The 27,864-nt window shown below is 40.7% G+C and overlaps 3 protein-coding genes across 6 annotated transcripts; 1 reads left to right on the top strand and 2 right to left on the bottom strand.

Moving 5' to 3' along the window:
• Positions 1–820: 820 nt before the first annotated feature.
• LOC105389295 (DNA-directed RNA polymerases I, II, and III subunit RPABC4) lies at positions 821–2,820 on the top strand. The gene is made up of 3 exons (XM_011560394.3): positions 821–1,005; positions 1,575–1,667; positions 2,689–2,820. The coding sequence occupies exons 1-3, from the start codon at positions 942–944 to the stop codon at positions 2,709–2,711; spliced, it is 180 nt and encodes a 59-aa protein (XP_011558696.1). The 5' UTR covers positions 821–941; the 3' UTR covers positions 2,712–2,820.
• Positions 2,734–19,525, bottom strand: LOC105389308. Of its 2 annotated transcripts, XM_038112405.2 has the most exons (7): positions 19,195–19,525; positions 16,392–16,466; positions 7,169–10,434; positions 6,912–7,079; positions 6,179–6,429; positions 5,851–6,044; positions 2,734–5,475 (listed from the first exon to the last, which is right to left on the bottom strand). In XM_038112405.2, exons 1-7 carry the CDS (start codon positions 19,235–19,237, stop codon positions 3,839–3,841), a joined length of 5,634 nt encoding a protein of 1,877 aa, XP_037968333.2. In that variant the 5' UTR covers positions 19,238–19,525; the 3' UTR covers positions 2,734–3,838. The 2 variants fall into 2 exon arrangements, with proteins under 2 accessions (XP_037968333.2, XP_037968335.2); XM_038112407.2 differs by lacking the exons at positions 16,392–16,466; positions 19,195–19,525 and adding an exon at positions 12,233–12,613.
• Positions 19,526–21,085: 1,560 nt separating this feature from the next.
• LOC105389309 (proteasomal ubiquitin receptor ADRM1) lies at positions 21,086–27,307 on the bottom strand. 3 transcript variants are annotated; one of them, XM_038112844.2, is made up of 6 exons: positions 27,183–27,307; positions 26,743–27,076; positions 26,452–26,666; positions 25,241–25,437; positions 22,119–22,387; positions 21,086–21,446 (listed from the first exon to the last, which is right to left on the bottom strand). In XM_038112844.2, the coding sequence occupies exons 2-6, from the start codon at positions 27,070–27,072 to the stop codon at positions 21,198–21,200; spliced, it is 1,260 nt and encodes a 419-aa protein (XP_037968772.2). In that variant the 5' UTR covers positions 27,073–27,076; positions 27,183–27,307; the 3' UTR covers positions 21,086–21,197. The 3 variants fall into 3 exon arrangements, with proteins under 3 accessions (XP_037968772.2, XP_037968775.2, XP_037968774.2); XM_038112847.2 differs by having other exon boundaries at positions 22,155–22,387; XM_038112846.2 differs by having other exon boundaries at positions 25,241–25,431.
• Positions 27,308–27,864: the final 557 nt, after the last annotated feature.

Genomic DNA, 27,864 nt, shown 5'->3' with positions numbered 1-27,864 from the left:
TTTTCATTATGACCCATCCCGTCCCCACTGCTGGGGCACGGGATGGGGTGAAAATATTAATAAAATTACATGTGAGTATATGGGTAAAATTATTCGTCATATTTGGCAACACTAACCTGTAGCCGCTGCAACTCGTTCTTCCAATTTTTAAACGGAATTAAAGGCGTCTTAATACGCTATTCTTCCTGAATAAAAGCCAATATATCTAGTATTACTTTTCTTGCATCACATTTTAGCGCTTTTGGCGTTATTTTCACGCAGAAAATCACAAAACAAATTAAATAACGTAGCGTCAGACTCTTCGCAGAAATTGACAACTCAAATAACGCACAGAGTAGGAAATTACGTTTGACAATGACGTCTCGTTAGTTGCACATTTTGACCACCGGAACAGATAAGATTGTGGCACTATACAAAGTTTTATTGTATGTAAAGGCGCCGATACACTAGCGGACGCGGCTGTCAACCGCGACTTAAAGGTACCTATTTAATGCGTGCTATGGAAACAGCTATGTTAGGAGTGTCCCTGCGAGATATGATTCGTAGTCTGGCAAAAAGAGAGTAGAAAGCGAAAATACAACGTTGTTTCGTAATCCGATTAGGCCTTGCTTAGGCGTTTTTACTGACCAAACCTTGTAGGCTTGTACAATGTACTGGGTTATACAGTACGTACACCGTATCATGGAAGTATAATTTTTCGGAGCTTACCCAATCCAAAACAAGATACTGGCAGAAATTGAAGTGTCTTCAAGTTCCAAACGTGTTCTGTGATTTTCTGTTTTGTGGAGTCATAGAGAAAAGAACACTGTGTGGAGTTTTGTCAGGTTATTCTTTCTGGCATGGTGTGTTTTTTGGATTTGAAAAAGCGAAAAAGCCGTAAATATCTAACAAAATAGTCGTTGTCGCGGATTTAAGTAAATTGAAACTTAGTTGACTTCATAATGGCTGACGCCAATAATAAAGAGCAATCGGTTACTAAAGTACCTATGATTTATGTTTGTGGTGGTAAGTAATTGTAATTTGCATTTGATAATATTTGTACCCCAAGCTCGAAATGTTCGTAAACTTCATCCAAATATTCTATAATAACTTCGTCAAATATTCTCCTCGCCCATCACTCAAGTCTTCAACCAGTTCGTCCTGTCGGTACCGACACTGATGGTAGGACTGGTCCACCGATTTAAAGTCACTATGGTGAGAGCTATGCTTGGGGGATTCTCGGATGGAGCGTATCAAAAATGGTTATCCATCAGACGACTAAGGTCAAAATATACAAGCTGAAGTGGCAGTGGGCTGGTCATATCTACAGAAGAACCACTAACTGTTGGGGAAGACGAGTTCTCGAGTGGAGATCACAAGCAGGCAGATGCAGTGGGCCGCTCTCCTACCCACTGGACTGACAACCTTAGGTGGTGGTTGAATGAGGAAGGCCAAGGACAGAGTGTTGTGGCTTTGCTTGGGAGAGGCCTATGTCCAGTAGTGGATGATTATTGGCTGATGATGTAATTATTAACATATTAAAACTATAACATAACCTGAACTTAGAACCATTGTCTGATAAATTTATGTTTCAGAATGCCACCGAGAGAATGAAATAAAACCCAGAGATCCAATAAGATGCAGAGAATGTGGTTACAGAATCATGTACAAAAAACGAACCAAAAGATGTATCCTTTTAAATATTTTTACTGTAACTATAATATTTTTGGACTTGGTATCATTTTCTACATGTGTAAGTGTAAGGGTGCACACACACATGGGTACACATAAACGGGCTGGCCTAATTCGTCAAGGATGATAATCAATATGCATGCATAATTAATAAAGACCACCATAGCCTTTAAAAAATATGAATCTCAATGAGGGGCCCTTTATTATGTGTGGCATCCCTTAATGATCCTTGATTTTATATCTTTATATTGTGTATTAATAATTTGTAGCTTGAATTGTAACAAAAATTTAACATAAACCATTATGCTTATAAGATGTGCATGAAAATTGCATGCATGTTTTTTAGTGCATGCTAATAGTCCAGATCCACTGCATGCAATATGGTATGCAATGATAAACCTCAGATGAAGTGTGCTTGGTGGGCTTTCATCTAGCCACAAGGATAACTGGTCTTTTCCTTCTTTAATTTTAATTTTATAGGGACTTCCTGTAGCTGATAGTTACACTTACATTGCATGTTGCTTTTATTTGGCCAAAGAATTTAAATCATCTGGGGCAGTAATGACATCACTGACTAACTTGGAGTATGTATTAATTAGTGCATACCATTTACCATTGTTTGGCATACATTGCCAAGATGTGATATTTTGTTTTCTTTTGGCCCCCTTGACTAGATCTACCTGTTTATTATTTTTCATATCATCGTATGGCATCTATGTTGGTGAATTTGACATGCAGTTGGGCACATTTTTACTCGTATTGTTCTTTTTTTCATGCTGCTTTTGTTTCATAATGTGTGTTGTTTCGGTTTGGTCTATTTTTTATGTTTTGCTTTTGTTTTCGTTAACTTTTGAACCCTCAAAAAGCATTTTGCCTGTTTTCTATTTTTATCATTACTAACCATTGCTAATCAATTAATTATAGCTATGCTAGTATGATGGTGTAAAAATAATTTCCAAACATAGGTATAGATCTTTTTTTAAATAAAAATATTTTTCCTTAATAATTTTTATACAGTGGTCGTGTTTGACGCTCGGTGAATGAAAAATAACTCCACTATAATATGGATTTATATTCGTTTTAATAATCTTACTTATAAAATATCCATCCATAAAATGTATAATAAACAATAAGTGGGCGAATATTTGACAAGCTTGTTTCATTTATACATTAAATTTTAACAATAACAACACCTATTTATTATAAACATGATTAAAGTATAGCAATCAACAAAAAAGTAAGCATATTATACATAGATACCCATAATATTAATTAATTACACATCTTCACAAACTTTACACTGATACAGGTATGTTATGCAAGAGTGAATGCTACCTTTCTGGATACTAATGTTATTTAAATCAACCTCACCACCTATCATGTAAAAAAGATAATTTTACAAAAATATCTTCTTAATTCTTAATACAATGGGACTAAAATAGAATGTTGATACATAACATTAATTTTAATACTTATCAAATATTCACCCCTTCAGTTACAAGTACATATTCTTAAACAAGATAAAATAGCTAGCACAAGAACTATTTTTGATATGGAAGACTTAAGGGGTTGTAATAATTCTAAGTTTCGTCTATGGAAGTTGATATGCCAATAATGTTTTTCGAGATAAAGAACATTGGAAGTATACTTATTGTAAATGTAGGAGTAGTAGTATAATTATACTGTATAAAAATATATACAAAAGGTAATTACAATACATTTCAAGACAATATTTCTTGATTATGTTAAATTGTAATATGTCAAGAGTGATATTAAATTTTCTTTTGGTCTAAACATGGACCGCACAATAACTGTACTGTAATTTAATGATATTACTCGTTTGAATAGTAATTCCCATACTACTTGTTCCATTATGTTCATACATATCTTTTGTACACTTACATGTTTTAAAGTTACAAATAGTTTTAACTAATACCATACATAAGCCTTACATTGGAAGCAATTTAACAACATTGAATCTTGAGTCGAAACTTTAAAGTTATATACAAGATCTTTCATAATTATTTTCAAATATAAATCTTATTCGCGCATAGCGCATTAATTTGTTTTCACACATAGCCAGGTCCGACCCAGTATGAATTCACAAATCACGTAACGAAACAAAAAAAATTGCACATTAAATATTCTACTTAATATAATTTTGGCACTAATTATCTGTGGCACTATAAATAACTCTCGTCTCCTTGTCGAAACTGTCACAGTTTTGAGTAGTCCTGAGCGCGGTGTCGGAGGGCGTGTCGCTGGCGGCCCCGTCGTCGCTGTCGTCGGGCGGCGGCGGCGCGCCCGGGGGGGGCGAGCGGTACTCCAGGCGGCTGGGGTCCATGTCGTGCAGCTTGCGCGCCAGCACCTGCAGGCTCGCCAGCGAGCTCGCGCAGTCCGTCGTGTCGATGTCCGTGAGGCTCACGCCCGCGCGCTCGATCTCCGTGAACGTGCCGAACGGCAGCTTGAAGAGGCACTCGAGCCGCATAACGTGCATCTTGCTGCGCAGGTGCTTGGCGAGGTGGCCGTGGATGCGGAACGCGATGTTGCAGTCGGAGCAGCGGAAGGGGCGCGGGTTGAGCGACGTGGCGGCGCCGAACGTGGTGGTCATGGACACCTTGTTGTGGTGCGAGCCGGAGCGCTCGTGCTTCTGCAGGTGGCCGCGCGTGCGGAAGCTCACGGCGCACGCGCCGCAGCGGAAGGGCCGCTCCATGTAGTGGATGTTGAGGTGCAGGCGCAGCTGCGACGGCTTCGTGAACGACTTGTTGCAGAAGTCGCACACGCGCCGCCCGTCCTCCATGAGCCGGCCCGGCGAGTACGACCCCATGTTGTCGAACTCCTTGCCCTTGGTCACCTTGAACGCGACGCCGCCGGCCCCGATCACCACCTTCCTCGCCACGGGGTCGTGGTCCATGACTGGCATTTTCACGCCTATGTCTTCTCCTTTAGCTTCGTCATTTTGACTTTCGGATGGTGTGTTTCCTGGATTTTTCGCATTGGACTCACGAGGAAACTCATTTTGTGGTTGGGTATTTTCGGTGTTAGAGTTAACTCTTGAATGTTTCAAGTACTCGGACACAACGAATTTAGCATTTTCCGCGTTCCCTTCGGAACGATTCTTTTTAATTTCGCTATGCACACTACTGGTGCTAGTATTACCCGTAGAGCTAGTTTGCGGCACCGCGGATTCAGTAGTCGAAACAACTGGCGCTTTAACTTCTTCTTTGGGTATGGGGTTAATTGCATTGTTACTAGTGGTCGCCGTTTTGGGCACTTCCACATTCGCCTTCGACACAGAAGCAGTTGTTACTGGAAACGAGTCTTCCTTCACCGTGGTTGCAGTCGAGCAACTGACAAAAGTTGACACTTTTTTCTCCTCCACAAACTGTGGCTTATCAGATTCAGTTTTCCGTTTGCACAGCGTGCTGGTGAACTGGCTCTGCTTGATTTTGGTGTCGAGGAGCGCTCTCTCCGTGAGGTAGGCGTGCAGCATGGGCTCGCCGTTGGACCAGTGCGCGGTGGGCTGCGGCAGCTTGGCGGTGTTGGAGGCGAGGCAGGCGAGCACGCTGGACTCGCGCGCGGTGGGGATGGGCGCGGGGGTGCGGGGCGGGTCGATGGTCCTGCTGAGGTCCATGGGCTCGTGCGACGGCTCGGGCGGCGGCTCGCTGGCGGGCGAGTAGGGGTAGGTGGAGGGGCGCGCGGAGGACAGCAGCCCGCGCGCCGGCGCCGGCCGCGACGCGCCCAGCGACAGCAAGCACGCCGCGGCCTCGTGCTCCGGCAGACGGGACTTGCACGCCTCCGTGTCTGTGCAATTCATAATACACTATTATTAAACATTCTTTAAAATTTATAAATACACAATCATATTAGATACACTCCTGGTCTTAGAATTTGCTATCTTCATTCATACTAAAATAGGCAAACTGCTATAATTACATTCTCTATCTTCGAATAGTTCGATAATCTTTTTTCGAAAACTAGTCTATTTATTTATAAGGCGAAACTTATATTAGTAGTAAACATAAGTCGGTTAAAAAGATCAATGGCAAATTGTGAGTTTCAAACCTTGCCCTATAATTTCATTTTGGCCTAAAACTTCTTAAAAATTACAAGTTTCGTGACCAATAAAATACTCATCGGCAATACCGCCCGTGAAAATGAAATAAAATCGTTTCGTACCGCTCGACTCGGTCTCTCCCTCATTGCCCTCGTCTCCGTCCGAGTCAGTCTCATCGTCCTCCTCGCCCGAGCCCGGCGCCGCGTCGCCGCTGTCCCCGTCCGCGCCCTCGCCCGGACTCACGCCCAGCTCGCAGCACTTCTTGTAGTGCGCCTTACTCTTCATGTGCTTCGTGAGGTTACCCTTCGTCTTAAAGCTGCAAACAAAATACGTATCACCGATAACGAAGGGCAAAGTACGAATCGAAATGAAGTAGCAAAATATTTGTCATAAAGATTATTACACTTTATATCTTATCTGGGAATATTCTGAGAATAATGGATGTTTTACCTGAACTGGCAATGCGTGCACGTATAGGGCCTGACGTCGGTGTGCGTGCGAATGTGCTTCTTGAGCATGGACGGCTTCTTGCAGCGGATGCCGCACTCGGAGCACACGTAGCGGCCGCGCCCGCGCCCGCGGATGTACGTGTACTCCTCGTTGCTCTCGAACCCTCCCGCCAACTCCTTCTTAGGAGCTAGTGTGCCATCGCTTTGCAACTTGTTCTCCTCTTGACGTTTGCTTTCGAGCGATTGTAGTGCCTGGAATGAAACAGATTTGAATAATTATAATAACATTTCCTTTACCCTCGTTTCCATAGGGTTTTAAGATAATGGGGAGAAAAACTAAAAGCTAATTACAGATGGCGCCTTAGGCGACTGTGCTTAATTCCCCAGTTCTATTTGGTTGGTTCCACAGACCTGTATTTGAATAGACAACGCTTGTCTCATTCCTTGAATAGAAACCAAGCGTGCCATTATTTTTATACCTACTGTCACGTCAGTCAAGTCACTTGAACGATTTAGTTTAGGAACGTCCCTAATGACACTGCTCTAAAGTAAGATAATTTCACTCCCTTTTTACACGCGAAGTACATGCACTTGCGTTGTCTACTCAAATACAGGTCTGTGGTTGGTTCAGTCGCCATTTTTTCTCCCCAACAATGCGGTGCTGCCAAAGTTTCACTAGGTTTTCTTCCCTATTCTGTAGTCTGATTCAGGTTGTTCTAATAAACAATGATTACCAGTTTGCTATCCTTTGAATGTTTCATCCACTGCGACGAATGTGTCAGTATGAAGTCCTGCTTGATCTTGGCCACGACTGTGCCCTGCGGCCGGTGGCGGGAGTCATACAGGGACATGGCTGACGACGTCGAAAGACCCAGGGGATCCGGAGTCATCTCGGAGAACAACTGGAAATCAATAACAACCAATGAAATAGGCACATCGCTCCGAAATATACGAGTCTGTAATTAATTCAGTGCATTAAAACGAAACATACCTGCCAATTACTGTACATGGACAAGAAGTGCTGGTTTGGTACGTAAGTAGGCTGTGGTCGATTTATAGTGCAGTAAAAAACTTTAGTCGAACATTTGAGTCCAAGATATGTGTAAGCGTTTCCATTTAAGTACAGCTGTCCGTACGCTTTAGAGGGTCGAGGCGTCTCCGGTGACACTAGTGGCATCGTGTTTGCGTTGGGCGTGATGCCGTGGTGCTTCTTGGGGGTGAAGGTTCCCGGCTTCAGAGGCAACGTAGAAGGCCTTAGAAATTTCGGCTTCCTTTCGTCCGTTGAAGTCTTAACGTTCACATTCTTTTGGAAATATGAAGTTTCTGACCGCTCATTCAGCGACGTCGGTGTATCTTGCATGTCCGCGTTCTTTTGAACTTCAGATGAGCTCGGTATTTGATTATTATATATTTCCGCTTTTGTTATCAGATTTTCAAAGTTGAAATTACGTATCTCTTGTTCAGGCGTTTTAATTTCTAGTGATTTGTTATAAGGGAGTTTATCTCCAGACCTTGACTTAGTTGGAGCATGATTTGCAGTCTCTTTGAAAGTGGGTGTTCTAGGCACTCCATCAAAACTTCTCTTCACTGGCCCTTCATTTCTTAAATTGTTTGGCTTCGTAGTATTTGTTGTTATTTTTGGTGGCTGTGATGGAGCTTCATCGACATTTTTTACTTTTATGAGTGGTAGTATCGGCTTCCGGTCAAAGTTCATTGAGTGACCCCCGCTATTGGCGTTAGAATTGTATTTATCGACATCAATTTGAGAAACCCTTTGATTAGGACTTCTCATATTTCGTATGATTTCATACTTCAGTAATAAATTTCCGTGTTTTGAATCGGTGGTGTCCAGAGGACTAATGTGTATTTCATTATGAGGAACATTCTTTGTTTGCATAGAACTCTGCACGTATACAGCTGGTGTATTTGGCCCAGGTATTCCCGGCACGTGGGGGATTATTTTTCCTGCGTGTAATATAGACGTGGTTCCACTAGAAGTAGAAGGACTAAGGGGTGGCAGCGTTAATGGATTAAACGCTGTTATGGCACTCAGAGGAGGAAATTGAAAATGTGGCATATCATGCATGTTCGACATGTTTGCACTTTGAAGACTAGGCGCAGTTGTTTGTATAGTAATCCTTGGCGTCTGCACGTGTGAAGTGCTCATGATATTTTTAGGCGTAGGAGGGTTGTGCACAATGGTGCCCCCGGAGTGAAGGCCTGATCTCACGACTATGCTTGCTTCTGCGTCGCTCACGTGTTTAGTTGGTGATAAATTCTGTTGAAACAATACTGGAGATAACTGATTTTTACTTGGCTCTATACGTAGCGTAGTCGTACTGCCAGAACGATCAACTATTTTCACTTCCCCTCCAAACATTTGTAGGGAAGAGTTCGACTTCATATTCATTTGCTGTAGGTCCTCAATAGACCTAAGTGTCACATGATTCTGCTCAAGGCACCTCATTTTATTGTAGGCATATGAATCTGTAGAGCGTGGTGACATGTTGTCCAACATTCTAGGACTGCTTGTGTCGGAACGGCTGTCGATTCTTCTTTTTGGACTAGCGGCAGATTTTATATCCGATCGTCTGGAAAAGTCCGAAGACACTCTTGTATCTACAAGCCTCGTGTTACCCAGTAATGGACCTGGGGATGGCAGGGGCGGCATCACATCATTGCATTCAGGCTTTACTATTACTAAATTATCAGGTTTATTGTTTCTTAATGGAGGCGACCTCGTAGGAGTACTATTTCTTGTGGAGGAATTTGTCGGAGTTTCAGGCAGTCGCACATTTACAGAGTTGCTTCTCATAAACACATTTTCTGGTCTGCCCTTAACTTCTTTTTGGGACGATATGTTACTGCTGCCTTTACAATAGTACATACGGTGGATCTCTAAATTATCTGCGCTTCTGTAAGGTATTTGACAAAGAGGGCATACATATAAGGGTGCTAACCCATCAATCATTTCATTAGTCACAGGAGATAAACCATTGATTTTAGTTTTTAGCAATAGGTCTTTTATAATTGAACCTTCAGGATTTAATGGGTGTTTCTGAAAATCTATCTGTGAAAACGTTTCAGAATGCGATCTTTTCCTGAAAGAGCTCTCGCTGTCGCTTGCTGTCTTTGTTAAATTTAAAGGAGACGGTTCAAATTTAACGTCGTTACTTTCCGAAATTTGATGCAACTGTTTACTTTCAGCTATTTGTTTTATTTTCCCATATTTCTTCTGTAATGGTGTTTCAATAACGTCCACTATAGCTTCGTTGTCAGATATAATTTTGGAGATATGTTCATTTAAGAAGTCTGCATTGTGAGAAAAGTTTTTCTTGTACTTTTCCTTGTCGTCAGTATCTTGATAAAATGCAGCTCTAAATTTAGGTTTGTAAATTGTCTTGAATTTGGCATTATCGGTAGAAAGGGGATAGCCGGTGGTGGGCGGCGTGCCGCGGTCGCTGGCGAGGTCCGGCGAGGAGGACTCGCTGGGGCGGGCGGGCTCGGCGCGCGCGGCCGACGCGTCCGAGCCCGCGTCCGACGCCGACGTGGCCGGCAGCGACGTGTCGCTCTCCGACCCCGCCGACAGCTCGTCCTCATTAGTTACCGACACGTCTGCTCCCTGCAATCTTAGGGCGTGTGTTCTCGACCGCCGATGCTTATACAAATTTGATTTGGTTTTAAACGCAAATCCACAAGGTACACAAGGATAAGGTCTCTCGTTAGTGTGGGCTCTGATATGTTTTTGTAGAACTGATGGCTTGGCACATGATAATTTGCAGTATGGACACACGTAGCGTCCATTTGTGCCATTCTGAACGTCTTTACTAAAATCGTTATCAAGGTTTTCAGTCTTATTAGAAAATTCATTTGAAAAACTGGTTTTACCAGATATTTGATCAAAATTATTTACATCACTTAACCTAACGTTGTTGTCATTAAAAGTAGTTTGTACATTTCTCTCCGCTTCTCTGTATGTAACAGTGTTATAATCTGGTCGGTCTTTAATTTTTTCTATCTCCGGGTGAGATGCGGCTATGCTTCCATGTGAGATAGATGTGTTGCTATCTATTTTTATAATATGCGTATCTTTGATAGCCGTCTCGTTATCTTTAGAGGTGCTCGATGGGGACAAGGATATCGTAGATGCCATTTTCTTGAATTTCTTATGAAGGTAATTTTGGTCATTGTTGTTGCTGAAATTGCTGTCCAAACGTTTTTCTTGAGTAAGCGGCATCGTGCGTGTTCCTTTTGTACCTGAAAAAGATGAAAGTAATTCAGTTTACATATTATCAAAAAATGCTATCTTATCTACCTTATACTTCGGAAATGAAAGATTAGTTTTTTTTACAAAAAATAACCAACAGGAATAAGCATCGCGTTTAATGCTAAATCGTTCAAGCTTCAAGTTAAGAAATAATAACAATTTAGCATACGTAGACGTGCAACAGTGGCAGCGGGCGGCGAGCGGCGGCCGCAAGGCGAACGAGTTGACGCAACGCGCATGTGCCGAGTTATTTCAGTCTATTGGTGTGACATCACCGTGACGTCGCCAGGCTTGTGCTAACGGACGAGGATATCCCCGCCGGCTACTACTGCCTTCTGCTATCTATCTTTATCTTTTCGTATGAAGCGGCTAACATAACAAAGCCACTTCGCATCTGACAAAAGCGGGAGTTATGTCACATTTGGCACTGTTACAAATACCTAAATTAGTTAAAGAATAGTATACACGATGTTTTGTTTGGACTACGTACTAAGACCAACATGGCGAAGAAAAACTACGAATAAAAATAGAAGGGGTATCCTTGCTTGTTAGTGTTGGATAAATAAAGGTCGTTTAATTTAAGACGTTTTGATCCAGGTAGGTATATCGGTGGATTGCAGGTGTAGGCGTACCACGCCAGTAATTGCAAAGAGCGAGTGCCGACCTCGGGCCCGCGGCTCGTCGTGGACGGCTACACTAATGTTTAGTGCGTTCTGAGAAGGCGTTACATTTTCTGAGAACCGGAGACAAGCAACTTGCTCTGCTCGTTGGAGTGAGTAAATAAGCGTTATACTGCTCGCACACAGGCGCGAGTTCACGATCGTATTGACGCTCAATGTACGCACATGATACAAGTACAACGTTGTGTTATCGACTAATAAGTCAACTCAGCGTTATTCCACGAAAAGTAATACGTATTACCCGTTAATTGAGTTCTTATTGTATGCAATTTATCAAACGATTAACGAGCAAGCGTGATTAGACTGATTAGTTGTTGATGGTATGTTCTGGTGATGTCCTCATCGCGGGTGCGGGTGTGTTGGTAGACGTGTTGATGAGACAAAGGAATCCCGTGGCCGGCTTGCCGCCCGCCTGCCTGGCGCCTGGCCAACGAGCTCGCGCCTCTCCGCCGAGAGACCCAAGCGAGACCCGTCCCTACCAACTATTGTGTGCATCTGCAATCTTGAATTGCCTGCGTCGCTGCATCGCAAATAGAATTCCTACTTAGGTCAAAAATAATAATAATCTCCCTAAATATTCATTTTGATGTGTACTAACTAATATTTACAAAGTAACGCTATAAATGGAATATACTTACTTGTTTTACATAAATTTGAGAAGTTTTGGATATTAGGCAAATATAATGCGCATAGTATGGATTATCCATAATTATATTATAATCTTTACAAGTAGGTAACCCACCCAGGTTTATTATCAGTAGAAAGGAATATTGGTGCATGTAACTACCTATAATGCCAACCTAAGTCTAATCGCGAGCGATAAGGTGATAGGTATGATAACTTATCATATTATCATAAATCATATTATTGTAAAAAGTGCGGTTTCAATTTTAGCCATCCTGCTATGCGTTATCTAAGCCTAACTCCTACCTATTATCATATTATCACAACCAGGCAAATGATGAGGTTTTTAAATTTGACCCGCAAAATAACATTTCTAATGTAATAACTTGTGTGGTTACGCTATCATTTGCATATTCTCTCTTATCATTTGATAAGAAAATCTGCCATAATTATGAATAATAGGAGACTAATATGGATTTCTTACCGTGACGAATATGACGCTCTAAATGAAATCAGTCAACCATTATAGGCTATTATCCTGTTGTGTCATTTCTTCGCACCTTCAAAACAATTGTCAACAAATCCTATATGTTGCATTTCACCCGTGCGCCAGTGAATCACCATCATTAATAACTGCGCTACGTCAGTCCACACAACATACACACACACCTCTGTTTATTCGGCTTTTGCGTCTCAGTCACACACCGGAAGATAGATTTGACTTTCTTATTCGAATATTATGATACTCTTAACGTTACGTTATAATTTTGTGTAAAAATTGATGTCGCGATTCCGCGATTTAAGTGTTCGGAACGCAAAAACACTGCTGCCCCGAGCAGTGGCGCGGATGACTGTTCAACTGTTTGTCGTTCGACGGGCTCCCCCCTCCCTCCCCCGCGCCGCCGCCCTCCGCCCCTCGTAGCCTCAACGCTCGCCGAGAGTAGTGATTCATGTCGTGTTTTATCTATCTCCCTCCTTCACCGCAACCGGATCGTTCGTTCTTCGTAATCTATTTATACCTGCAGAATGTTTTGTATACGTATGGAGTGGAATTCACATTACGATTCGAATTAAACTTTCTTTTTGCCTTTTTGCAAAAATGGGAAGGTACTACGCCGCAGCTTAATTAGGCATATATTTTTAAAGATATTTAGAACTTTTATGGACAGTGGCAAGTGATTCATGTATACGTCATGGATTTTTCGCATTGTTTTGTAAAATAAGTAACATAATGATTAATTACTTAAATAAGTTATTACAAATACAAATAACTAGCTAGTACAAATTTTCATGCGGCACTGATTTCGTAACGGTTGCGCTCGACTAGAACGGGTATTGGCTCTCTGTACGCCCTGCGTCGTCGTTAGGCATTCATTTACCATTCTCTACCTCGTCTCTAGTCCGGGAATGAACTCAGCTCTACATTTTCTCGACGCTCACATAAAGGTCATAATAGGACATGACACAGTAGTCACAGTACCTAATACACGGCTGGATTAACGTAGTAAGTAGATAGATTTTAATTCAGGAAACTTCTAGAATAAGATGCATTTAAATACCTATTTATGTATACCTACTTGGATGTTTACTCCATATTTTAATATGAAGTTATCTTTTGAACTCAGTATCTGTGAGACCTCTTTATCGTCAATTTCTGTCAATACTTGATACAGTCGAATAAGCCTGTCGTAATATTAATCTATGCTGCGAACGTCTCGATAATTTCCAATGGAGAAACTCGACAAACGGACGACCACGCTCGCCTCATGAATGTGTGTATAAACACATTATTTGCAATGATAATTCATAGTCAGGCGCTTATCAGTAGCTCAGAGGCGATGACGCACACGCTCCACCGATAGCCGACTGTATTTCACTCGATAGTGGTCGATTCAGCCAGGAAACAGTTATTTATGAATGTCGTATGTTCCTATAATATGCAAATACGAAGTACGCCGTCTACAGAAATAAAGCTTGTAAGCGCTTAATTTACAATTGTTATTTTTCCCGGGCTTATCAGAGGCAAAGTGAGGAAAAGTAAGCGTTTACAAGTTTCCAGTTTTCTTTCTGTATACGGCCTTACGCTACTTATTAATTTTCGTTGTAAATAGTTATAAGTACATAAAGTGAAATGAGATCACTGAACATCGTTGTGTAGAAGAATAATAGTAGGCAAGGAAGTGGAAAGAGGGGCGCGCCACGCTGTCGCCGCGCCGTAAGCACTTGTTGCGCGACCACTGACGTTGTCCCAGTCTCCACTGCTTACTAGGCTCGACCTTGTGCCATCAGGCCATCACTATCTGAGAATATTTTATTTACTTAAATAACAATAATGTCCTACATGTGATTTAGAGAGACGTCTTTTTCGTCATCTATAACTACCAGGAATATATTTTGCTTTTTCTTTTAAAAACTCCCATTTAAAGGTGAATCCTTATGATAGTTAATCAATGGTATCATCCGTCAAGAGACTTTATCTAGAGATGAAGCAGTGACTTGCTCAATAAGGAGCTAGATAATGCCCTCCTATTTTTTACTGTGTTTAATGTATGCCGCGCATACAAATTCCGTCGGACGATGATGTACACGGCTCAAACAAGTGAGTCGAGTCGACGTCGACAGCGACCGGGCGCCATGAAGTCGCGTGGGCGGGAAACCCGTCTTGGCGGCACGCGTGAGCAATCAAACGAGAGAAAAAAACATTCTAACCCAACTTCGCAGTCCGTATTTCTGAGAAAACTTCGAGGATACTGATTAGTGCGAATCACTTCTAATCCGCTGGGGAGACTTTAGCCTTGTAAAACGATACAATAAAGGGATCGGCTAGCCGAGTGCGAACAAATGAAAGGCACTTGTGTAAGCAGGCTCGGCAGGTAGACACGCCGCCCCCCCCCCTCCCCCCCACCACGCGCGGGCTTCCCTCGGAACCAGGTCATCGGCAGGCCACTGTCACTAGCGAACGAACGGCACGCCCGCTCCCGGATCAACAATCAGTATTTTGGAATTCTAAGGTTTCTAAGAGCGAAACAACGAATATAATTTTAATAGATAATTTGAAAGATTTCTTGTAAAACAACGCAATTTTGATCTCATGTATAGTCTATACCAACTGGTCTGCATATCATATCGAAACAGTTACATAAACATTTGATGTAAGATTAGTTGATGATGATGACCAATAGGCAAAATAAATTGAACATGACATGAAGACGTCATTCCATTATTTGAATGGGCCTAAACAATGATATAATTTAAATGATGATATACATCATCTTATAACCAATCCACCTGCAATACTGCCACAATGAGAGATAGGTTATGCTACTTTTCAAAGGTTTAAATATTTTTTTAGACTAATTAAAAGTTTCTGTAGATAATCCAAGAATCCAGAGAAAGAAATTTCAACCTTGAGTTATTTACGGCAAACACTGTACTGTCACCGAAATAAACTGTGTAAAAAGAGTATAACACACGAAAACAACATACTTATGCACATGCTTATGTATTAGATATGATGTTTTACTGTTGGTAACAAAAAATATGAGTGGTTGCCAAGAGGGGCTGTCCAAGTATTTCTCAGATTAATCACTGAAAAAATATGACCGAACAACGCCTTTTATGTATAGGTATATTAAAATAATAAGTTAAGACGGAGGTACCAGTGAATTTAGGTAAGTATCTACTTGTTGAATAAAATGACGTCATGCTTTGTAGCCATTTACGTACAAATGTGAGCGACTAAACACCAGATGTGCCAATATTATTCCACACTGACTCAGACGAAGCAAATAAATATAACCAGCACTCACTACCTCTTGGTTCGGTTCCTAGTTATGGCTGAATGGCATAAAGGGCAAGAAACTTCTTTGTCGTTATTTGAAGAAAGGTACAACTTGATGGATCTTGCAATTAAGTCGCGAGATCATTTATAAAATTGGGTGCGCAATGTTCATAATATGGAACCAAAATAGCTACATCGAGATCATGAAGTACAGAGCAGGTTGATGGAGACCGCTGGCAGTCCGCCAATTTAGATTGTGGCATCCGAAGTGCATTCCTTACATCAACTTCGGGATCACCTCAATCCAACCGATTCACTTCACGTGCATGCGTGTTATGGTAATTATGCACTGCATCTCTCCTTTTCCATCCTAATAAAAATACACTATAATCCACTTTCTGATGTAACCCTCTGCTAGAGAAGTCTTCCAATATCCGTCTAATTCATGAAATATCGCAAATTTAACATGGAGTTTTTCACTTGCATTTGTCTCATCAAATAAACCTATTGTGCAGAATGGGTTAAAATCAATTACCCTTCAATCAATAAAAATCAATTAAAATCAATTATTGGCCCTCGGTAGTCTTACTTTATTTATTTTGAAAGTATACTAGATCTATGTTACCTCAACAGGGTTAGAGAAATTTACAAACGTCATAATACCTGTGTATGATCCAACTGAACGTGGCTGAAGTCCAAACAAGAATTTAGTGTCACAAGTAGTTAGAGATGAGCCTGGCAAGCCCTGTGGCTATAAATATTTACCTACGCATTTTGGCATACGGTGCAGAGGTGTTATTAATATTGGGCGCAAGAGAAGAAAATCCATATTTCATGCATAAATCATTAATAAGAAACTCACCAGCATTTGACTGTTGACCCCAACTACTTTGAAATGGCTGCTTTGCATCTTCATCCGTGTCATTAATGGCACTACCTGTAATGAGTGAATTCAATAATTAGAATATTTTGTCTAATCCTCTTTATAACACAGAGTGAAGGAAATGTAACACTCTGATTGTTGTTTAAACAAATGGTATTTCAGTCAACCAAGATACATGTCATAGAAGTATTTTACCCGAAAAACTTGTGCTGCTTTTCCTTGACAATGCAATACCATATCCATATATCTAAGAACTATCTAAACTTTGTGTGATGTGTCATCTAATCACGACTATCACGTCAGTGATCTAACCACTATCTTATACAGCCTGGGTACTTAGACCGAGTACATAGTCTGAAATATTGCATTATCATGTATCATTTGATTACCTACTCGTATAATAATGATCATATGCGATTCATCATTGTTTACTATTTGTACCTACTAAACTACGTAATTTATAAAAGTTACCGTGTGGAAGTTTATTGTTAAAAGAACGCTGAGGTTGCATAACGATAACACTCCCATCTACCAAGATGGGATGGTATGTATGTACAATTATAAATACGTATGCTGTCCTAATTTATCAACTGATTTATCTTGAGCATCTACGAGCCAATTAGTGATAGTTATCTGACACTTCTTTAGACCGCCCACGCCTCTATTACGTATCTGCATAAATTTGAGGTCCGTTTCACTATTGAAGTCTTGGTGAACGCTTTCATCAGAAACAATGAGATCGACATCACTGAAATGAAACCAAGCTCATGCAAGGTTATTCAGTTAAGATGAATAAATAGTAGAGCGCAGGAAGTGGGTTCCCAGCCGCAATGGGGCTGCCCGTAATAAAATTCAATAAAGGTCACTTGCCATTGTGTTCCCGATGACATTTGTGACACTTACATAATCATATACCACACGAATGCTTTTGCACCTATCACGGATTGCCTTAATGTCAAGTAAATGATCAATTAACGTGACCACCGTGCATCGCGTGTAATGGTCGCGTTGAGATTGCGGTTGGATGCCTGTAAAATATGCAACGCCCGTTTAGTACACAGGTACCTTTTTAAACCAGGAATACAAGCGGTCGGAACTTGCAAAAATAAAAAAGAACCAGAAAGAGAAGTAAAGGGGAACTAAATGCACCTGCCGTTGATTGTGTGAGCGACCAACTATAACCTTGTGGTTATTTAAAGTCAACAGCAAGTACAGCAACACACATCTGCTTGGGCACATTTATAAGCGCAAATGTAATGAAAATTCTAATTAAAATGGACAGAAAACAATAGAACGCGCGCAATATGAATAATACATACACAAGTAGTATGTTTACCGGTTTTGAGGGATTCTAAATAGTTACATTTAAGGAACAAAGGCTAAAGGATAGTAAGTGTTAGCATTGAGAAAGGTGTATTAAGTGTTGTGCAGGATGAATGGAGGTGGCTGGCCGGTGGACGGCGGCGGAGAACCAGTGGGACCGGTCGCGGGCCACACTCTTTTTGTGCGCCTCGAGACCTCCGGCGCTGCCAGATCCCAACCAGCCACTACCCTACAGCCGTGCATTAAATGAATGGGAATTTGCTGATTATTTCTGGTCCAGATTGCAAGTTAACCATCGAAATTGCAGAGGTTTCATTCAGCAGGTGCTCAAGAACAGCAGTTTTGTTTTTAAGAATCTATGCAAAAAAAATACTTGAAGTTGAGCAAATGGGATCATCATACGGCGACGTGATGTCATCACAATCGACGTGAATATCAGTTGGAGCGTTCTATTTGTTAAAGCTGTGAGGTGTAATGTGGCCGGGAACGGCGGCGGGGGCGGGCGGACGTGCCAATGTTGCGGGCGACCCGAGGCAGGCAAGCAGGCAACATATTTATTCATATGCCCGAGGCGTAAATCACCGTGCATCTATTTCGAGCGGGGGGGCGCGGGCGGCGCGGCGCGCGGGGGCTCTCAGACGCCGCTGCCGGTCTGGCGCCAGAAGGATTCCCCAGCGCCCCGCGCCCCGCGCGCCGCCCGCGCCTCGAGGTCACGCCTCACACCACAGCTAGCCACCGATACACACTCCACCAACCTTTCTAACTACCCGTGCCTGCTGCCTACTATCGATTGCAACCTTTTTCTTACGTCGAATTAAAATGTGTTGCACATATCAACAGAGTTACGGCCGCGATGTGGTTCGGCGCTGTGATATATTTAGTTTCCGTTACTTATTTCTGGAACGTTTTATTAATATTTACAGTTCCATTTATATTTCGCCCACTAAACGTGTCGGCTGCTTTGCTTATATTGCATTTTTTTACTAACCAGTACGATAGCATTATCTATTGATAAAGTTTGAAGTAAGTACTTAAATTGTAGGCTACAGTGTAAGTGGGTATTCTAGTAATTGTACATAATTACAGTCATTTGCATATGATTTTACTATCTATTTAAAAAAAGCCTAAATTGGATTATGTATGTGAAAATAAAATGTACTTAAGTAAAAAAAATGAACCCCAGCAGAAGCCTATTATTGGAATCAAATAGTAGGTATCAGATCAAATTTTTTCATTTGTTTAAATCAACCTTTCATACTTTCAACTAATATAAACCTTATTTAACTGAGAAAGGTTTGTCATAATTATTTATTACGCAAAACATCCGGGTAACATTTTACAAAGGTCACCTATCACCGCTATTAAAAACTGTACCTAGATCGCATAAATAATTAGTATTCATTGACACAAAGTCAATTTCACTTACACCAACGTTGATAACAATAGAATGTGTACTCACTTGTGTTATGGATATTTGTAGTTATTCCTCTCCGGCGGGCCATGTTGGAGCCCCCCCCCCGCGACCCTGTTGCGCAGGGATGCCCTGCGATGCGGTCATTGGTTACTCATACATCTTGCAAAACCAGCTCCCGCATTCACCAATCGAATCATATGTTTACATCGCCGATAACACTGATAGAAACACTTATTATCATGCCGCGAAATCAAGACGGATTCACGGATTCAAAAACATCTAAAAAGATACAAAAATAAGTAAATAAGGTTGTATCACTCGACAACGGAGCTCATATACGTTCGGCCGTGGAGCGCGCGGTGCGTTGATTAACATTTATTGTAGACTTTGTCGTAACGTACCAACGAATGTACGGGCCAAACTGCCGTTTAGGGATGTGCCACCTGACGATGCCTGTTTCTTTAAATAACATTGTAATCATGAGATGTTTTGCCGCAGGCTCTTGAACCAATGTTATTGTACTTTTACAGATATAGATACTTAACATATTTAAAAAATCACTCACTAAAGTAATGCCAAGTTCATGGTGGATAGGTACGTACATAATTATATTCATGGTTGAATAGGAATTGCTTTGTCCTTTTGGATGTGTCTTCTACTTATATGTTTGATGAAGTACAAACCCTGAAAATTATAAATAAAAAATATTTAAATTACGATTAAAATATATAAGTACTTATTACTAAACATGAAATTTAATTCACATTTTTTTTAAATTAATTACTTATCTACGACGTTCTGCTTTTTCTAGTCTGATTTAGATCTTTAACACACTACACAACACAGTCTCCTAAACCGGACACTGCTGTTTTTATTCAATAAATCAGAATGTAAAATAATATTACTTACTTACACAAAATGATGATATTGTACCAAAACAAAATAGCAAGTAGTTAACTATTAACGCTCTACATGAAGTGTGTAAGGACATCACTATTCCGTCTGTTGACTCAGTCTTGATTGTGTTGTCTCTCTTGCGCGGTAACGATGACGTAGCGAGTGAGAAGAGTGCTTCCGAGTCCGGACATTCCGATGTAAACTTTAAATCACATTAGTAAGGTCGCTTTTACTACAAAATGGCACATTACACAAAACGTATTGTAATTAGGGAGAATTTACGTTACGTATGCATAAATCTGCCAGGCTAGTCCACTAGTGAAGTGATTTGTAAAACATCGTAGTCTTTAAATCGTAATGGGTGCGTTGGTTTAATGTTGTATTATCATAAAACAAAAGCATCAGAATATGAATAGTAAATTTATAGAAATAATCATAAATGAAAATACATATTCAACGAAAATACTTTGAAATTAAAGGTATTGCACAAAGTGAAAGTGTCACAAGCAGTAGGTAGACTTACTGCTTATGATTTTGAAGAAGACCTATAACTCACTTTGTGCCACAAAACTTTCATTGTTTTTCGTGAACTTGAATTTAATATCTCAGTAAATTTTTTAGCGATTCAGAGAAACATCTAGCGACAAATGGTGGTATTTTTCCTGGAGCTTGAATGCTACAATCACGATGTATAATATACTTTTTATATCCGTCAATAGATGGCGCTTATACACATATTTCCTGTTTATCAATCCGTTTCAGTCACATAATATACATATTTTTTTACTTAGTCACGTCGTGTGACTCGGTTTTTATATCGATACCGTTCTAAAAATCAGCCTAGATGACAAATTCGCTAATACTCGTCTGCCAATACTCCTTCCTACTCTCACTTACGTCAAAAAATCTCAAAGACTACAATTTATAGCTGGGGCACCATATTCATAAGAATGCTGCGAGCCTATGCTCCTGATTATTGATAAAAGGATTGATGTCATAAGAAAATAAATTTCTGGGAGAACAATAACACAAAATGATATACACAGTGATAACTAATTTATTGACAATAATAGAATGAAACAAAATTGTTAGATATACATATTTTTCAAAAAAAACTTCGTTGAGTTTCTAATCACGCAAACAAAATTAAATCAGTCAAGAGACATGCCAGCGTCATCGTCTTTCTTGTCATCTTTCTTGGGCTCCTTCTTGTCTCCTTTCGAGTCCTTGGAATCCTTAGAGGCGTCAGTCTCGGAATTGGAGGAGTTCTCTAGAGCCTTGAAGAAAGCCTGCACGTCGCCGCTGCTAGCTGCCGAAGCCACCTCCTGGTTCAGACCGAACTGAGAGATGATCGGGCCCATCTGCCCCGATGTGAGTGCTGAAGAGAATAGCGCTGCAGCCTGCAAACAATATACAAATATGATATCCTCTGTAATATTGAGTGCATTGTGTTGTTATGATATTGGATTAAAATGCAGGTTAGTAATTAAGCAAAGTAATGGGAAAGGGAAATATTAAAATGCATAACTTAAAACGGTTAGGATACCTACTTATTAATGAAGAAATCACACTTTGTCAAGGTAAATAAAACACTAGCTTCACACGTAATCGTTCATGCAAAACCCATAGCAAAAAAAACAATAATATTAAATCAGTTGTACACTGTGTTAGTAGAGACTCCAAAAAATCAAAATTATTTCAAAATACATAAGAAAACCGGCAAATTTAACAAAAACCAGTAAAGTGAATCGATCCACATTGATTCATGAACCACCAAATTTCTGTTTCAGCATTTGAAATTTTAACATAATTTATGTTTTTTTTTTAACAAACATAAAAATATTAATCACCGAAAAACATGAAACACCGATACAACACACTTAGAAACCAAGCCCGTAAAGCAACACGTCTTGTTCCTTCTAAAATCCGATGGCATGCATTGCATTGCACAGTGTTAATTCAAAATCAAGCTAAACCGAAAAATAGTAAGCCAACCGAAAAAAAGTACCGAAGCCGTAAGCCTAACGAAGATGAAGCGTACAGAGACGCAGTCGCAATACTTAAGGGTTCACCTGAGCGAACTGCGGTGACAGCAAGGTGGTCCTTACATCGTCCTGTGCGGCGTTGTCGGGCGCGGGCGGCAGGTGCGGCGCCAGGCGCTCGGCGTGCGGCGGCGCGGCGGCCGTGCCCACCACGTCCGCGCCCGCCAGCGCCGCGGGCAGCTCGCGCTCCACGCCCGCCTCCTCCGCCCCGCCCAGCCCCGGCGGCGCCAGCCCCGAGAAGTAGCGCTGCAGGTCCGACAGGAATATCTGCCCCTGACCGCTGCCGGTGCCAGTTCCGGCTGTTGGTAACACATACACGTTTAGATATGCCTAATTGGTTATTAGCTAAATTCTTCTACAATCGGACCTCTATATGCAGACCTGGATTGATATACTCACAGGTCTACATAAAGAGGCCCGATTGTAGCAAGAATTACCTGGTAAATTAAAGCAATGCAGTTTTTTCTACACTCTGAAGCCACTCGGTACATGGGCGTGCATTGTGTGAGTCTAAGCTTGATGTTATACTAAATGCTACTTTCATTTACCATCTTGGTCTTGTCTTTCTCAGGTAGCAGACGCACAGGGCGCTGACACTGACATGCAACGTGACTGGGTAGGCTAAATATCAAGTAATTCTTTAGGAACCTTTTTTATCCTGATATGAGTACTTTTGGTCCCACAATAAAGTTTAAAATTAACTCTTTTCAGAGCAAAGAAAGCTCCCATATTGAAAGAAAATATGTATGTCTGACCATTTTTTCCATCTATTTTATTTACAAATCTCCAGCTACGACAGTTGAGATCATTATTTTGCTTGTCTAAACAGCTTAGAATAACTTCTGGGTCTTGCTGTGACAGTGGAGATGAAATCCAGACAGTTCCTATTAATATTTTAAATATATATTTCCCGTTTATTACTTTTAAGTCAGCCTCTGCCCAAGGCTTCAATCTGTTTATGCACTCTGATAACCAATGTATACTAAACTCATCACAGCAATCAACTATCAACAATCCACTTTTACAGTAGAGGCGATTAAATCGTGGACCAGTACCATTTGCAGTGACATTGTGGAATATCTCACATGTTATAGCATCAGATAAATGATGAATATCTTTGCGGCCAAGACCTCTGTTTTTATCTATAATAGTAACCTTAAGAGCATTCGACTTATTTAGAGTGCTTTTTTTGGGAGGACATGCCTGGGATGGTTCAGTATTAATGCTTTCATCAAGAGCATTATGATCAGGTTTCTGGAACTCAGATAATGGCTTCAAACTTAATTTAATTGCCTCTTCAAAGGTACAACCCTGAGCAATCCAAAAACGCCTTCGTTTTCGAATTGACTTCGATACAGCCTTTTTTCTAACTTGTTTGTTCGTCCCATGTTTTGTTCCAGTCTGGGAGTCTGCAACTGATTCATGTAACTTTACTTTTTTATGAGACGAATGTGACATGGGGATGTCTTCTATATACTTCCTCTTTTCTCCAATTCCACAAGGTATTTCCATGGTATCAGGATGAGGGATCAGTTTTCCGGTCTTTTTGCTAGAAACTTGGGAAAAAGTGACGCTTTCATTGGCAGTTACATGATTTGTGACGGTTTTGGGGTACGATACACATTCTTCCATTTTAACTATCACTTTTGAAGGATTATTAAAAGCTGTGCTTTCAGTTATGGGAAATAAACTACAGACATTAGGCTGAGTGAAAGAATTTTTGTTTTTGTTCTTATTATTTTTGGGAACTGATTTGTTGGAGTTGGAGCTAATTTGACCAGGCTTTTGAGAATTTTGGATTGGAAAAGACTTGACTATATTTGGTATCTTTGGGGCCAATGAAGCACATGGATTAAAGAGGGTTGACGATTTTGGCTTCTTCCCCTTTCTGCGTTTTTTACTAGCTCTGTTTTTACAAGCATTTATTTTGTCTTCTGCACAATCAGGAGTGCTACTGGTCACAGGGGAAAAAGTACCATATTCATTGCTATGTGTAGTTTCGACATTCAATACTGATTCATCAAACTTCACTAATTTTCGTGGGACATCTATCCTAGTGTTTTGATCTAACCTAGGCCTCTTTACAGCCTTGTCCAAAGGATTTCTGATATAAGGTAGACTAGGCGAAATTGGTTTTTGGCTCTCCTGTTTTTCTTTGTTTAAATTTAGGTTCCTTATTTTTCTTCTGTATAGGCGTCTTCTTGCAGACCCTGAAAGGCGGTTACGCTTCTTATTGATAATTTTTGACTCTTCTGGGGAAACACTATTATATTCAATGTCTTCCGTTAGGATTTCTTTGCGTTCAGTATCTGAGTTTATAATAGTTTCTGGCAACATTAAGACCATATTATGTGAATAGTCTATCATAGAACTGCAGACCTTAGGAGCAGTGTTCGAAATATTTGTCTCTGTATTCTCCTCCTGACGCTTAGCTGCATTAACATTATAACATATTTCAATGTTGGGGTGAGCATCTTTGTATACAGGATCTATGAAATTGCTTTTAGGGTTAATGACAGAATAATCAGTCAAAGTACTACCAATGTATTGACTAACATCTGTCTGGGTTATGAAACTGATTTTGTCAGGATTGTCACTGACTTCAGCAGTAAGCTTTGTGCAGTCATCATCATGTTGCATGTAAAGAGCTTCTTTATTGGGGTCTGGCTCTTTCTGTCCTTTCCCTGAATGGTTAACATAACCTATTTCAATGTTGGGTAGGGCATCATCAGCTGCTGCCTCTATGGAATTATTACTAGGTTTTATCAAAGAATTTCCAGTGTCAGTATGAGTAATGGCATCAGTAACATCTGTTAGGCAATCGAAATTGATGCTGTCAGGGTTGGCATTGACTTCATCAGTAAGCTTTGTGCAGCCATTATCATGTTGCAGGCTAAGAGCTTTTCTATTGGAGTCTGGCTCTTTCTGACTTTTCCCTGCATTGTTAACATCATAACCTATTTCAATGTTGGGTAGGGCATCATCAGATGCTGGCTGTATGGATTTGCTACTAGGTTTTATCATATAATTGTCAGTGTCAGTATGAGTAATGGCATCAGTAACATCTGTTATGCAAACGGAATTGATGATGTCAGGGTTGGCACTGACTTCATCAGTAAGCTTTGTGCAGTCATTATCATGTTGCATGTTACCCCTGGGTGTGGCGGATGCGGTGGTGGTGGTTGGAGCGGCGGCGGCGGCGGCCGGAGTGGCGGCGGCGGTGGTGGCGGGCGCGGGGTCGCGGGGGCGGGTGGCGGCGCGGGTCTCGCTGCGCGGCTCGGTGCGGGGCGCGCTGCCACTACGGGATGCACTGCCTGATGTGCGACCGCTGCCGCCGTTACCACTGTTGCTAGAAGACAGGGTTAACATTATTATAAAGTAAAAGGATTTGGCTACTTCCAACATATAGTCATATATTTGTCGCAGGCATCTGGTTTAATCTCCTGTTTGATTGAACCGCTAGCCCGTTCATTGGATGACGCTATTCAGTTGTATGACTAGGCCGATGGTTGATTGTACAAGTGTCACAAAACGTCCAACTAGTTAGCGGACTTAAAATCAGTCAGGTGGTGAATAAAACAAATATGGCGTCTAACAGCGAACAGCTGACACAAAAAGCGCTAGTATTGTTATTTTTTGCAAATAAATTAGCTATAAAGTGCGTTATTTATGTTAAAATAGTGTGAAAACATGGATTTACCTATTGTTACACCGCCGGCGGATAGTTTCAAAGAAAAAAATGTGCTGAAAGTGGATAATTATGAACAACAATATCAAGGTACGTTTATTGTTTTTGTTTAGTTAATTTGTGAGATGAGAGCTTTGTAACATAGTCTTTTTGTTGACTCTTGTCTGGTCATGTTCATCCTAACCAGACATTACAAAGTTGCTATACTATATCCCATTTAACGACTTCGCTGAATAACGTTCAGTCAAGACGTTGGACGTTACAGTCAACCACTTGACGAGTTGTTCTTTAGTCATTCAACTGAGTAGCGTCATCCAATGAACGGGCTAGCGGTTCAATCAAACAGGAGATTAAACCAGATTCCTGCGACATATTCATAGTGATGAATAGCTCTTCGTATACATAGATAGATAGACAGAATATTTTATTATTATACTCCAATACAATATGTATGAAAATCACAGACTTATCGGAAATAGTGGTTTTTATGATGTTTTTCTCTTGATTCTGTTTTTTTTACAAATCTAGGTATTTAATTTTATCTAGGGCTAACTCAAGATATCTAGCATCATGGTCCTTATAATATAGTTATCAGTGGTTATTGCATGCAACATCAATAGTTCAATAAGACGGATAACTGATAAATACCAGTATAAAGGAATTATCAAAAATTACCCCATAGTCCCAAGGAGTGATGAAAGCCCGCCAATCTGGTTGACTCCTCCAAACAGCTGCATCAGTTGCTGCTGAGACATGTTGTTGAGCAGGTTCTGCAGCTCTCCGTCCTGAGCCCCGCTGCCGCTGCTGCCTCGACCACCAGATGTGGGGGGGTTGTTCAGAGCCTCATTGATGCGACGGCAGAAATCATCATCTTTGTCAGTTTTGGGTTCCTGTAATTACTAAGTGTAAGTAAATTCGTAAAAAGATACTGATAATCGAACAATTCTTAAGTCATTGTTACTTCACCTGCATCCAGAAGAAATATTTCTTGGAGAAAGACTTGAACTTCAACACATAGACTCTGCCGGTAGTGCATTCATTGACCCGCACAAATTCACAGTCGTCAGGGAAGATCAACAGATCATCTTCCACTTCCCCGGTGGTACGATCCTTCCAACAGAAATGCATCAAGGAATCTTCACCTTGGTAAACGTAAAGAAGACCCTTCCTTTTGTCTGGGTGCACCATGCGCCCTTTCAGTGTCATGCGTCCAGCGCGAAATTCCACTAGATGCTTGTTGCCTCCTGAACTACCACCAAGCCCCGAGGTGTTCCCAAATAAAGCTGTTGCCGACATGTTGCTAAAAAAACGTGAACAATGCTTAATTAGAACGCAATCAAGAATATACCTATGACCTATATTTTATTATTTCCATTTCCATAATAAAGACCATTATCACAGCTTACCCGAATTACTTCAGTCTATTTAAAAAAATAATATATTTTCCTTTTGCCGGAGATGAGTCCACAAAATTTTCTCTTATAACAATAGTGATGTGCCGATGCGATGCGACGAGTATACGTAGTATTATTTTCTCTATGCCGAGCGAGTAGTAGGTATGATATGACTCCACTCGATTTCTGTATATTCGTCGGTATGTCGATTAATTTATACGCTGGACTCTTTCCGGTAATCATAATCGGCTACAAATCAATAATTTTGAAAAGTAAAAAGCATTTAAGTGCATAAAGCATGCATACCAGTGAAATGCTTAACAGTTTATACAATCAGAAATGGTAGGTAGTTACAGTAAAAATAGCATTTGGTTATGAATTACCTAGTTAATACTTACGTAATATTATTAGTAAGTAAGTACCTACACTTGGTACAACTTATAAAAAACTTTAAATGTACTTAACTATTTCGATTTAAACATTGCTTTCCTTATTGCATGCATTCGCGAGCTCGCGTTCTACTGATTGACAGAAGAAAAAGAGGCGATCCCTTAACGTTACACTTAAGTATAATTATGTGTTGAGATATATCCTGTTAAATGAGCCCAAGACGTCTAGGCTGAAGACAGATACTAAATATAAAAAAAAAACACGCACTCACGCCTTGTACTAATGTACTCCCTTGCGGGGTAGG

The sequence above is a fragment of the Plutella xylostella genome, chromosome 5 (assembly GCF_932276165.1).
Source record: "Plutella xylostella chromosome 5, ilPluXylo3.1, whole genome shotgun sequence".
Classification (NCBI taxonomy): domain Eukaryota; kingdom Metazoa; phylum Arthropoda; class Insecta; order Lepidoptera; family Plutellidae; genus Plutella; species Plutella xylostella.
The sequence above is the reverse complement of the archived record's forward strand: the minus strand, read 5'-3'. Positions and strand labels throughout refer to the sequence as shown.